Raw genomic sequence first — 14,441 nt, 5'->3', positions numbered from 1 at the left:
AATTATGCTGTTCCAAACATTCCCTCTCGAGGGAGGAATCCTTACAATTACAAGTTTACAATCCACGGACTATATATATATAGTTTCCAGGTCAAGGCAAGGGATCTATCCCTCTCGATCAAAGTCAACCAAACATGGTAGATTGTTTCAAAATTGGAAGTTTCCATCATCTTTGACAAAAACATTATATTAAATTCATTGTAAAACTGTCTCAGAGACAGATTTATTTGATGTTTTCGTCTCTGCGTCACCAACCAGACATGTTTTTATCTTTTTTGTATAGTTACCTCCATACACTTGCCAAAAGCAATACATGATACGGAACATGCATCCGTATTCTGGTAACTAATGACACAGAAGGATTATAAAAAATTATATATATATAAAACTCAGTACTATAATCTTTATGCTAAGACAGCCACTAGGAAGTAAAGCCCACCTCCTTGAATTGTAATTTGTGAAAGCCATGGAATTCTGTCAAACCAAAAGTAGCCTATCCTACGAGGTCCATCTTGTTCTATTTTTGAAAACTTCTCAACTTGCTGATAGTTATCGAGTTCAGTGGCTCAGCCAGATAAGCTTGAGTTCTTGCTGATAATTCTTGTGCCACAAAATGCATGGAGGGCCGTGCCTCTGGCTTGGTTTGTGTGCATGCTAAGGCCACTGTAACTACGAAAACAACTTCCTCTGCTGCTTGGCCTGTGGGAGCTTGGAGTCGCGGGTCTAGCACATCCTTTAGAAACAACTCTGGATCACTTGACAATGGTGGTTTTATTGATGATAATGAAGATAAGAGGTCTCCCGGGTGCTTTCCCATCATGACTTCCAAAGCCACCACCCCAAAGCTATACACATCGCATTTGTCTGTGACCCGCATTGTTTGTGCCAGTTCTGAAAACATCAGTCAATCAAAATGAACATTTGAAACATCCAGTATGAATGTTTTTAACATCATGCCATGTTTCCCATTTCCTTCTTCGTAATTTTAGAGCAGATACTCAAATGACAAGAACAAAAATCAAGAACATAGGATTGTTGTCTTACCTGGAGCCATGTAGCCATAAGACCCAGCAACTGTAGTCCAATTGGAGGAATCTGTATTCAAGAGCCTTGCTGTGCCAAAATCCGCAAGACGTGGCTCAAAATCTGTCTCTAGCAAAATGTTGTTCAATGATATGTCACGGTGCACAATGGGCGGAGAACAGTCATGGTGCAAGTAGGCAATTGCATGAGCTACTCCTCGCACTGTATTCACTCTCCTGCCCCAACCCAGCTCCACTTCCCCTTCTATCCCATACAACACTTTTCCCAGACTTCCTCTTTCAACATGCTCGTAAACCAGGTACAAGCAGCCCCTCCTGGAACAAAACCCATAAAGCTTTATGATGTTCCGGTGCCTAACTTCTGTCAGCATTTTAATCTCATTCTCGAAACTCAGGCGATTGGTTGCTGGGATGTCACTGGAGTCTGACATGTTGAGTTTCTTGACTGCAACTACTTGACCTGTAGATAATACTGCTTTGTAAACACTACCAAATCCTCCTCTTCCAATGCAGTACTTCTCGTTGAAGTCATCAGTGGCCCTGACAATATCCCCAAACGTGAATTTGCTCTCTCTTTCCCATATCACTGACTTGGAACTCTCACCATTGTTGACTATTTTGGTCTCTTCATCAAGCAGTTTGGTTTTTTGGAAACATAGCAGAACAAAAAAGATAGTTGCTATTACTAACAAGCCACAAACCGGAACGATAACACCAATAAGAACCTTTTTGTTATCCTTCGAGGACTTGCTACTGTCTGTTGTTGGGCATTGTGATAGTCCTTCTCCTTCACCGCACAATCCCGAATTTCCAACAAAAGATCTTGCGGATGCATTTTTGAAAATACTTCCAGTTGGTATGGGACCTGTCAACTCATTGTATGAGAAATCGAAAGAAGTCAGGCTAAGCATGGAAGACAGTGAATCTGGGATTCTTCCTGAGAGATGGTTATGTGAGACATTCAGAGTCTCTAATCGAGATAGCTTTGCAAAAGTTTGAGGTATGGCTCCTGAGAGTGAGTTGCTGCTAAGATCCAACAAGTATCGCAACGAGTTTAAGTTGCCCAGTTCAAAAGGTATTTCACCAGCAAGGTTGTTGTGGCTCAAGTCCAAGCTTGATAGCTTCTCATAACTCCCAAGCTCTTTTGATACGTTTCCAGTCAGCTTGTTATCAGATAAGTCGAGAGATTCAAGGCCTTTCAAGCTGGTTAGACTCTGAGGCACCTCCCCTGTCAACTGATTGTTGCTTAAATTGAGCATGAATAACCTGCTTAGATTTCCCAGTTTAGCAGGAATCCTCCCAGTCAGGTCATTGGAGCCCAGACTTAGAACTCGCAGTCGGGGCAACTTCCCAAGCTCAGCAGGGATTTCACCAGAAATTCTGTTTCTGTCCATCTGTAAATTGGTGAGGTTTTTACATTCTCCCCAATCTGGTGAGATTTCACCAATAAATTGATTGTCACTGAGGGCAACAAAAACAAGATTTGGAAGGACACCAAATGCATCAGTGATGTTTCCAGTGAATCGGTTCTCTTCAAGTCGAACTCTTGTTAGCTCCGAACAATTCCTCAAGCAGGTTGGCAGTGACCCTGTAAAACTGTTTTCGTTAACAGTAAATTGTTGAAGACTCAGACCTCTACACAATTCAGGCGGCAATTCTCCAGAGAAACTATTGTTTGAAAAGCTAGCATACGCTAGAGAAGGCATGTACTTCCCAAAATCACTTGGAATGCTACCAGAGAGGTTATTGCCAAATAGATTGATAGAAGTTAAAGAAGTAATATTTGAAATGGTCTGTGGCAACTCCCCATGGAGCTGGTTGGTGTTGAGATCAAGAATTTGCAGCATCTTCAAATTTCCAACTTCTGGTGGAATTTTACCGTTGATGTTATTTGAGAAAAGATTCAGGATTTGAAGATTTGTGAGATTCCACAATGATGGAGGAAGGGGGCCTGAAAGCTGGTTTCCTGAAAGGTCTAGATTTAATAACTCCTTCAAGTTTCCCATCTCCGGGGGAATGGAACCAGAAAATGTGTTATTATACAGAAAAAGGTATTGAAGCATTGTCAATTTCCCAATTTCTGGAGGAATATTTCCAGAAAACAAATTGTTTTGAACCTGAAATGAGATCAATTCAGTCCAGTTGGATATAAGGGTAGGTGAGATCTCACCGTAGAGAGAGTTTTCAGACAAACCTATATCTGCTATTTTAGATAGATTGGACAAAGACAAAGGCAATTCCCCACTTAGCTGATTATTAGCCAAGGCCAAGTAGGTGAGGTTAGTGCAAAGACCAAGCTCAGGAGGGATCGTTGAGTTCAATGCATTCATCCGGAGATCAAGCTTTTCAAGTTGCTTAAGGTGGCCTATAGAGGATGGAATATTTCCTTGGAAAGAATTGCTGAACAACTCAACAATTTGAAGACCAGATATCGAACCAATGCTTTCGGGAATTTGACCACTCAACAGGTTATATTGTAGACTAATGTTTTTTAGATTGGAAAGCTTCGAAATGTTGGATGACAATGGTCCTTGGAATGAATTGTTATAGAGATTCAAGGTCTCAAGCTTTCCCAGATTGGTATAGACCAATTCTGGTATTTGGCCTGTGAATTTATTGAGTGACAAATCCAGAAACGTCAAGTTCCGGCAATTGGTTATAAAATGGGGGAATTCTGCAGTAAGTTCATTGAGATAAAAGCTAAGATATTCCAAAGAAGGCATGGAAAATTTGGACCAGTCAGGGTTTTCCAGGTAGTTTGCTCCAAGGTCCAAGTGTCTCACCTTGGAAAGATTGGCAAGTTGAAAGGGGATGATACCGTTGAGATTGTTGTTGTAAAGACTAAGATACTGAAGCTCTGTCAACTGAGATATCTCCACAGGTATGCTGCCCTCGAAGAAGTTAGCACTGAGGTCCAAGTGAGTGAGCTTGGAGAGGCTGCCAATGGCTGATGGTATCCTTCCATTGACATTGTTACTCTGCATGTCAAACCTGGTGAGATCAGTAAATGGGGTGAAGTTGAAATGGGCGAGTGTTCCACTTATGTTTAGGCTGCGGAGGTTTATTTGAGAGACTGTTCGAGGGGTGGAGCTGCACGAAATAGCAGTCCACTTGCAGAGGTTGTTGAGGTTGGAACGAGACCATGAACCAAGAGGAGGAGGTGAAAAAGACAAGGTGCTTTTCCATTGAAGGAGAGCTTCAGCTTGTGTTCTTGTAGATGATGTGGTCTTCAAAGGAAACAGGGAAAGAAGGAGAACATGGAAGAGAGTAACATGAAGCTTCGGAGAAGCTGCCATGCTTGGGTTATGCATGCTGGACATGATCTGGGCAGTGATCTTATATAGCAATTAGAGTGAGGAATTAGTTTCGAGCTGCAACTATATTATATCGTGGTAGGTGTGTGTGTGAATATAGTCAAGTCTCGTTGATTTTTCGTACGCATTCGTTAATTCCTCGATGGCTCCAGCTTGATCTCACATGTCCTTTTCATGGTGGATTTAATTAAGGTTAATTCAGAGAACCAAGAGACCGTGAAGGCATGATTTCTTTGTAGTTTTCATATATTATTATGGGCACTCTCTCTTGTCTATCTCCAGGCAAAATATACGGGCACAAAAATTCATGATTTCCGGGTTTTCAAATTGGATTTAAATAAAAATTTATTAAAATAATATTTTTAATTTTAAAACCGGAGAGGAGATTATAGACGAGTTGCTGTATACCTCACAAAGTTAAGCCAGTCAAACTGCCCAACAAAGTCAGAGTCAACTTTTGAACTTCCAAGAAAAATCAAAATCAAAATTAAATGAAGATGGAGAAACTTGGTGAATCAATTGACTGGAACTAATAAGCTTTAGAAAGCATGTAAAGACTATAGGGTTCTATCAAAACTAAAAATTTATTTAATTTTTTAGTATGCAAAATAGTGTTTTTCTAAAACTCTAAAATTAAAGCTAAAATGCATAGAAAACAGTAATATAATAAATTCTGAAAGTATTTCTTTTTTATAAAATTAACATACTAAACTATTTTAAAAGTAGCCAAATAAACTTTCCCATTTAAAAATCAAATCAAATAATTTTGAAAACCTAATTAAGAAATGAATATGAAAATAAGTAGAAAAATAAATAAAATTATAAAACAACAACTTTCAAATCTAATTTTAGCATAAAATTTTAGTTTGATTAAATAATTAAATAAAAAATAATGTTTTTTTGTCAATAAAATTTTTTGATTTCGCCATACTTTTTAAAATTGTTTATTATTACAAAATAAATAAGGTTGGTATAGATAAAGATAACATGTTTTCTTATATTTTATGTCTTAAAAATATAAAATTTACTTTAAAAATATTAAAAAATAAATTTATTTTATATATCACTATGTATCTCTTCAAATTAAATATATTTTTATTTTTTATATATATTTATAAAACAGTAATAAACACAATTCACTAATTACTCGGCTCTAGTGATGTTCAAGATATAGATAATGTCAAATCACTATCACATAGATTTTTAAAAATCTTCAAAAGGAAGTGGGCTATAGCAATGATACCTCTAGGCTCAAGTGGAAAATTATTAGTGAATTAAACATGCACCCTTTTATATATATATTAAAAAAAAAAAAAGGAGATTGTGATGCAAAGAGAACCCTTCTTGGTGGTAAAAATAAATAAATAAAGAGTTTGTGGCAATCCCATTAACCTAAATTAGAGTTTATTCACCCCCACATACCTACCTTCACTACGGATGCATGGATGGATGGATTGACTAAAGTCACATAGGAACATCTTAATTTTGTCTTGAACAAAAGTAATTATGATCTTAATTAATAATCCCATCGATCCACCATCAATCTATCTGGTGTGATGATGTATTATCAAATAATTTTAATGGATTTTGTTAGGCTAGTGTCTGAAATTATGATAATAGTTTTTTGAAAATATTTTTTTATTTTAAAATATATTAAAATAATATTTTTTTATTGTTTTATACATCAAAATAATTTAAAATTAAAAAAAATTCATTAAAAAAAATTATTTTTTTAAAAAATTCACCTTCATCTATATAATAACCTAGGATTTGAAGTTTCAACTCCTAATTAATTGTTTTTTAGTTGTCTTAGAGTGGCATTGAAAAGTTTGAGACTTTACATATGCCTATGCAAGATAAAATAAAACTTGATATTCAATTCCTATTTTAACTCTAAAAAGCCACTTTGGAAACTGAGAAATTGTATTTTATTTTTTTATTCTTTGAATTTAAACTTTAATATCAACACTTTTAAGGATCTACTCCTCTAAATTTATTAGAATAATTCGAAGATTGTGCATTAAAATATTTAAAGAAAAAATAATTTAGTTTTGATTGAAAGGATATTCTTTAACCTTGAATATAAAAGAATATATATTATATTTTCCTTTACATTTCCTTGCAGATATGAAATATCAAAAAAATTCATAAACTAAATTATGTATAATCTAGGTATAATTGTATATAACTTAGTTACAAGATTTAAGATTCTGTCTAGATTAATCTGCCTGTTTGAAGACTAATCCGAGTATTTTTAAAATATAATAATTTTTAAAAATATATTTTATTTAAAAAATATTAAATTAAAATTTTTTAAGTGATTTATAACGATTTTGATGGCTAATATAAAAAGTAAAAAAATTATTTTAATATATTTTTAAATAAAAAATTATTTTATAAAACACTATATATATATATAAGATTTTTTTAAAAAAGTCAAGGATTATCTTAGTCTTTCCACTTGATGGACCCACTCTATGGTATAAAGCTAAGAAGATTGACTCCAACCTTACCTCATTTGTCCTTTCAAAGGTTAAATTCAGAGAACCAAGAGGCTATGAACTCATGATTTCCCCCTCTACCGGGGATTAAAACAATTAAAAAAAATTAAAAATTAAAAGAATATTTGAAAAACACGACTATATTAGTATATTAAAATTATTAAAAAATATTAATTTAATATTTTTTTCGAATAAAACACATTTTTAAAATAAACTAAGAATTAAAAATTATGACACTTTGAAACACTCACTTGATTCACGTTAGCTCTGGAACTGGCAAGTCAATCTAGACAGAGTCTTGTAACTAAGTTATGTACAAACTATACCTGGATTATACATGGTTTAGTTCATGGATCTTCAGGTTTTGATATTTCAAATCTGCAAGGAAATATAAGGGAAAATATATAATATATTCTTTTATATTCAAGGTTAAAGAATATCATCCAACTAGTTTATGTCTCAATCAAAACTAAATTATTTTTTCTTTAAATATTTTAATACACAATCTTCATATTATTCTAATAAATTTAGGATTATATTCTTCAAAGTGTTGATATTAAAGTTTAAATTCAAAAAATAAAAAAATAAATGCAATTTCTTAGTTTCCAAACCGACTTTTTAGAGTTAAAATAGTACTTGAATATCAAATACTATTTTATCCTGCATAGGCATGTGTAAAGTCTCAAACTCTTCAATGTCACTATAAGACATCTAAAAACCAATTAATTAGGAGATGAAACTTATAATCTAGGTTATTATATATATAGATGAAGGTGAATTTTTTAAATAATTTTTTTTATGATTTTAAATTATTTTGATATGTTGATATAAAATTATTATTTTGATATATTTTAAACTAAAAAATACTTTAAAAAACAATTATTATCTTAATTCCAGAAGCTACCCTAACCAAAATCCATTACAATTATTTATTAATACATCACCACACCAGATAGATTGATGGTGGCTCGATGGAATTATTAATTAAGATCATAATTACTTTTGCTCAAGACAAAATATAGACTTACTAATTAAGATGTTCATACGTGACTTCCTAAGTGAAGGTATGTGTTGGTGAATAAAGGAAGGCTTCGTGCAGCTCTAATTTAGGTTCATGGGATTGCCACAAACTCCTTTTTTTTCTACCACCAAAAAGGGTTCTCTTTGCTTCCCAATCTCTCTCTCTCTCTCTCTTTTTAATATATATATATATATATATATATGAATGGGTGCACGTTTAATTTACTGTAATTTACCACTAGAGGCATCATTATTATAGCCCACTTCCTTTTGAAGATCTTTAAAAATCTATGTTCTTGTGATTTGACATCATCTATATCATGAACATCACTAGGCCTAGTAATTACTAATTAATCAATTGTTTTTATTGCTGTTTTAAAGTATAAATGATAGATATATAAAAAATAAAAAAATAATTGATGCGAGAAAAACACAAGTAAATCTTATATTTTCAAAATATAAAATATAAAAAATATATTATTATCTTTATCTTTATCATCTTTGTTTTATCTATTATGTTATAATAACTAAATACTATATAAAAAATATTATTAATTGGTTATTTTTATTAACCATAAAAGATATTTAATATTAATTTAAATTTAAAATAGCTAAACTACGTACTAAATTTTCATTAAAAAAAATGGGTACTAAAAAAATTAATGTTAATTTGTTTTGTTTTTATCAAAATATTATCACATTCTTTTTGAAGAGTGAGACCAGTTATGTTCAATATTCATGGTTGTCCTTTTCAATAAGTGTGTTTTTTGAATATTGAATTTATATTTTTATTCTTGCAAAGATATAATAGTGTTTTAACCATTAGACTAACACTTTGTTCGTTAATGTTAATTTGAGTATTTATTTTAAAAAAAACTATGTATTAAATTCTCATCGAGCATCCAATGGGTTTGGTATTGACTTTATTAAAGAAAAATAAAAATGTTTTATGTAATACATATAATAGTTCATTAGTTTTATTTTATTTTTCTTAGAAGATTTATTTAATCCAATTTATTAATTGTTCATGTTAAACATTTGTGTTTTTTAAAAGTTGAAAATAAGTGGGAGGTTGCACAACTACATAAGATTTATTTAATCCACATCATTTTTCTTTGTGATTCTTAACATGAACATTAATTCACAAATGTTTTTTTATTTTTTGGGTTCGCAACATGTCGAGTTACAATTGTAAAAATCCAAAAGTTAAAATATATTCCTTCGAGGCCAAAAAATCATAGAAAATACTTCTTCGGATATTCAATCTTTAGAAATCATAAATGAGTGCAAAATAAAGTTTTTGTTCTGCATATCTTGAAATGACAATACCTTCGAAAAAAATAAAATTTCTGCAAATGATTTCCATAAATAGAAGTGTTTTACCTATATTAACGAATTAATGCGTATAAAAATCAATTAGACTTAAATAGACACACCCACACCTACCACCATATAACCACATAAGGGCCCATGTAGGCATATAACATAGACTTTTCAGAGTGCCTTGCAGACCTTCCAGCGAATTTGTATATCGGTAGCTGTTATTTTGTTATTTTTAAAAAAGTTTTTTTAATTAAAAATATATTTTTTATTTTTTATTTTTTTATAAAATCTCACAAATCTTCAAATCCTGATTTTTTTTTTTAAATAACATCAACGGTAAAATTCCACCAGAAATTGAAAATTTGACGACGCTCCAGATTCTTGATCTCAACGCCAACCAGCTCCATGGGGAGTTGCCACTGACCATTTCAAATATTACTTCTTTAACTTCCACCAATCTGTTCGGCAATAACCTCTCTGGTAGCATTCCAAGTGATGTTGGGAAGTACGTGCCTTCTCCGGCGTATGCCAGCTTTTCACACAATAGTTTCCCCGGAGAATTGCCGCCTGAATTCTGTAGAGGTCTGAGTCTTCAACAATTTACTGTCAACAACAACAGTTTTACAGGGTCACTGCCAACCTGCTTGAAGAATTGTTCAGAGCTGTATTTTACAAGTTTGAATCCTGCATTCCTGCACTTTTTCTTATAAACTCTTAACATGTTGTTTATATTTGATATAAGCTTTGGTATTAATAATAAAAATATTATCGTTTGTTTTATTAATATTATTTTTTTTAGTATAATTAATATTAAAAGTATTATTATATTATTTTTTAATATATTGTTTTAGTATAAATGATATTATTGGTATTAAAAATAATATTATTATTTTCTTAGTCTAATTAATAGTATTGATTTCCAAACTTTTATTATTTATTCTATTAATATTATTTTTTAGTATAATTAATAGTATTAGTCTCTAAAATATTATTATATTTGGTTTTATAATAATTCATATTATTACTATTAAAAATATTATTATTTGTATTATAAATATTATTATTTTCATTAAAATTTATAAGAGTATAAATAGTATTATCATCGTCAGTAAATTTTAAAACACTGTTATTATTATGAAAAAAACTATATTGCACGCATAGCGCTTGAATTCCCTCCTTAGAGCGGTCAACCCAAACGCTACGTGGCATATGGCCTGCTTGCTTTGCATTGCAATCCAAGCGTCAGGTGACACTTTGACTTGGGCATTGCTAGATATGATCCAAGGCTAATATTGGACCTGGCAGGGCAGGATTCAAAATAACATTAAGTCCTAACCATGGACAAACCAAATGTTATTTAGTGCTATTGGACCTGGCAGGGCAGGATTCAAAATAACATTAAGTCCTAACCATGGACAAACCAAATGTTATGTAGTGCTTGGGTAGCACGACGTCATGTGGTGTTTGGATTGATTATTCTTTTAGTATAATTACAAGTATTAATATTAAAAATATTATTATTAGTTTTTTTAATATTCTTTTTTAAGTATAATTAATTTTTAGATCATTAATAGTAAAAATATTATTGTTTGTTTTGTTGATATTATTTTTTAGTATAATTAGTATTAAATGAATTATTATATTTTTTCTTAATATTTCTTTTGTATAATTGATAATGTTGGTGTTAAAAGATATTATTATTTTTTAATCTAATTAAGAGTGTTGATCTCAAAACTATTATTATTTGTTCTCTTAATATTATTTTTTGGTATAATTAATATTATATTTTTTTTTAATATATTTTTCTAGTATAATTAATAGTATTAATCTAAAAAATATTATTATTTTTGGAGTTATAAATAATATTATTTTTATAATAATTAATAATATTAATACTAAAAATATTATGATTTGTATTATAAATATTATTATTTTCAGTAAAATTTATAAGATTATATTTTATTGTAATTAATAAAATAATTGATGAATTTGAAAGAAAATGATATATCATTTACTAATTTTATCAAATATATTATAATAATAATAATAATTTTATCAAAATATACTTAATTTTACATTTATAAATTACATATAAATTATTAATTGCAGGATTCAAAAATAAATTTGAATTCTACCATATATATACAATTCAAATAATCTTCAATCTTAGATAATCTGACCAAGACTAATTCAAAGGTAGACTTGGACCAGGTGGGAGGACCAAAATAACTTATTATTATTAATCTCAGTCAATTGACTCACCAAGTTTCTCCAGGTTCATTTGTGAATCGAAGAATTTTGATTTCTCTTTTCTTTCGAAAGTTCAAAAGTTGACTTTGACTATACTGGGTAGTTTGACTGGCTTAATTTTGTTAGATCAACACAAACTCCCTTAAGCTGAGAAGATTGCCTCCAGCTTGACCTCATTTTTCCTTTCCAAGGTTAAATTCAGAGAACCAAGAGATCATGATATCCTTGGAGTGTTCATAAATTATACAGTAATTATTATTTACAACTCTCCCACTCCCTCTTATTCTGTCGGTTTGAAATTGTGTTCATTGTGGTTATTTGAACTATTTTTATGTACAAATATATTAAAATATTTTTTATTTTTAAAAAATTATTTTTGATATTAACACATTAAAAAAATTTAAAAATATAAAAAATATTATATAAAAAATAATTTAAAATTTTAAAAAATATAATTTACATCTTATCATAAAAATTTATGATCCACCTCGAATGAGGGTGTTGTGCTTTTTGACATGTTTTAAAATTATGATATAAATAAAAAGTTGTTAGAATAATTTTAAAAATGTATTTAAGATTATAATAATAATTATTTTTTAAAATTATTTTTTATTTAATAATATATTAATTATTTTTTTATTTTTAACATCAACCTATTAAAATAAAAAAATAATATTTAAATAACACGAACAACCGCACAAATAAACACAGCGGCGACATAGACAAACTAGCGAGTTCCTATGCTTATTCTTTGTGGTGCTTTCTTCTACCTTCCTCAGCGTGTCTTTCAAATTGTGTTTACCGCACAAACAAAATTAAGCCAGTCAAACTGCCCAACACGGTCAAAACTAAAAATTTATGTAACTTTTTTAGTAAGCAAAATAGTGTTTTTTAAAGTCTAAAATTATAGCTAAAATACATAGAAAACTGTATTATAATAAATCCTGAATGTCAAAAATTCTAAAATTATCTAAATAGTAGCTGAATAAACCGTCCTATTTAAAATCAAATTAAATAAATCTTAAAACCTAATTAAGAAATGAAACTAAAAATAAGTAGAAAAATAAATAAAATTATAAAACAACAAATTTCAAGCTTAATTTTGGCATGATACTAACCTTCATTGGTGCTAGCCAAATAACTCTATAGATAATTCATTGGTTAAATCTCAGTTTTATTTAATAGTTGAATAAAAAATTATTTTTTTTGTCAAAAAAACTTGTTTGACTTCTCCATGCTTTTTAAAAGTGTTTTTTAATTGAAAAATACATTAAAATAAATTATTTTTTATTTTTAACATCAATATATTAAAATCATAAAACAAATTAAAAAAATCATCCATTTTATGGTTTTTCACATCAAATATACTTTTTGAAAACTCTAGAAAATAAAAGTTACAACACTCTCAAATAGTCCCAAAAGATTCCTTTAAAGTTAACTCAAGTTTTGGTTTTGAAAAAACTACATTCAAAACAAAATTATTTCATATTTATTTTTTTAAAAAAACCAAGTTTTGGGCCAAACCTTGAATCAACAATTTTCTATGTTTGAAAACAGAAAATTAATACTAAAAAAACACCTATTTAATATTTTGTTAAGTAAAATATAAAATCATATATAAAATAAAATTAAAGATTCAAAGCTAAAATCATAAAATTAATACTAAGAAAACACCAATAAAATATTTAGTTAAGTAAAATATACTTTTGATATGCTTCTTAAAATAAAAGCCATCGCACGTTTAAAACACTTGTGAATGAATGGCTTGATTAAAGGAACATATGAAGATCTTAACTAATAACTCTATTGACTTAAACCAAAGTAATTATGATCTTAATAAATAATTCCATCCACTATCAATTTATTCTCCGTGGGTTGGCCTGTAGCCATGCCTTATCTAAGAAAAAATAAAAAAAGCTAGTGTCATGATCTATTATTTAACAGTTTTAATAGATTTTGTTTTAGTCTACACTACTTAGGTGACTTGCCCTAGACTGTAGACTATTTTAATAAAAAAATATCATAAAAATTTAAGATTTATAAATGTTAGGTATTATTGTAATATCAGATGCAAGAGTGTTCAAAGCCAACAATAATATTTATAATATTAATAATAATATTTTATTTGTTTACTAAAATTTTTATTTTTTTAATATTTAAAAAAATTATGATTTTTCTTTGATAGTAATAATAATTTTTTAAATTTTAATAATAATAATAATAATAATTAATTTTACACTTCAAATCAAATTTATGGTTGTTTTTTAATATTGATAATATTTATTTTTTAAATTTATTAATTATTTTAATAATAATAATAATTTATATAACATAAATAATACTATTTTTAATATTAATATTTTCAATTATAATAAAAATAATAATATTTAAATACAAATATTACTATTTTTAATGTTAATAATTTTAATTATAATAAAAATAATAATATTTATAAAACAAATAATTATATTTAAAAATCTAGAATCAAAGAACCTTGGATCCTAACACAGGATCCATTAGCTTTGGATCCTCACAACGGACTCATGAGAAATGACATTTGGCACAACACTCAAATGAATTGGATTCTAATATAGAACTCATTAGCTTTGGATCTTAACATCAGACCTAATGTATTGGGTTTGAAAGAGCTTAAGGGAAATTGGGTTCGAACTCAGGATTCATTAACCTTGAATCCTTACTCATCTTGGATCCCGATGAAAAATCAATAATCTTGGATTAGACACACCTAAACTCCTTGGATAAGGCATGCATTTCCTGCCGCAAGTTTTTTAAGTTTGAAAGGGGTTGTTTGACCTAAATTAATAATAATAATAATAATCATAATAATAATTGATTTTATCCTTCAAATCAATTATATATTTTCTTATTAATAATATTTTTTATAAATTTAATAATATTAAATTCATTTGACCCAAGTTTTTATAATATTTATAATACAAATAATATTATTTTTAATATCAATACAATTA

The 14,441-nt window shown here is 29.1% G+C and overlaps 1 protein-coding gene across 1 annotated transcript; it reads right to left on the bottom strand.

Annotated features, from left to right (window-relative positions):
* Window positions 1-191: 191 nt before the first annotated feature.
* Window positions 192-4,429, bottom strand: LOC105125625 (probable LRR receptor-like serine/threonine-protein kinase At4g08850). The gene is made up of 2 exons (XM_011026152.1): window positions 1,045-4,429; window positions 192-891 (listed from the first exon to the last, which is right to left on the bottom strand). Exons 1-2 carry the CDS (start codon window positions 4,361-4,363, stop codon window positions 518-520), a joined length of 3,693 nt encoding a protein of 1,230 aa, XP_011024454.1. The 5' UTR covers window positions 4,364-4,429; the 3' UTR covers window positions 192-517.
* Between the last annotated feature and the right edge of the window lie 10,012 nt (window positions 4,430-14,441).

Source organism: Populus euphratica, unplaced genomic scaffold (assembly GCF_000495115.2).
Source record: "Populus euphratica unplaced genomic scaffold, PopEup_1.0 scaffold58.1, whole genome shotgun sequence".
NCBI classification, from domain to species: Eukaryota; Viridiplantae; Streptophyta; class Magnoliopsida; order Malpighiales; family Salicaceae; genus Populus; species Populus euphratica.
The sequence above is the reverse complement of the archived record's forward strand: the minus strand, read 5'-3'. Positions and strand labels throughout refer to the sequence as shown.

Bases quoted from the DNA above. Each gene is read 5' to 3' on its own strand.
- LOC105125625 (XM_011026152.1), bottom strand. From the start codon at position 4,363: ATGTCCAGCATGCATAACCCAAGCATGGCAGCTTCTCCGAAGCTTCAT. The intron at 892-1,044 runs GTAAGACAACAA...TGATGTTTTCAG, and splicing joins TTATGGCTACATGGCTCCAG to AACTGGCACAAACAATGCGG.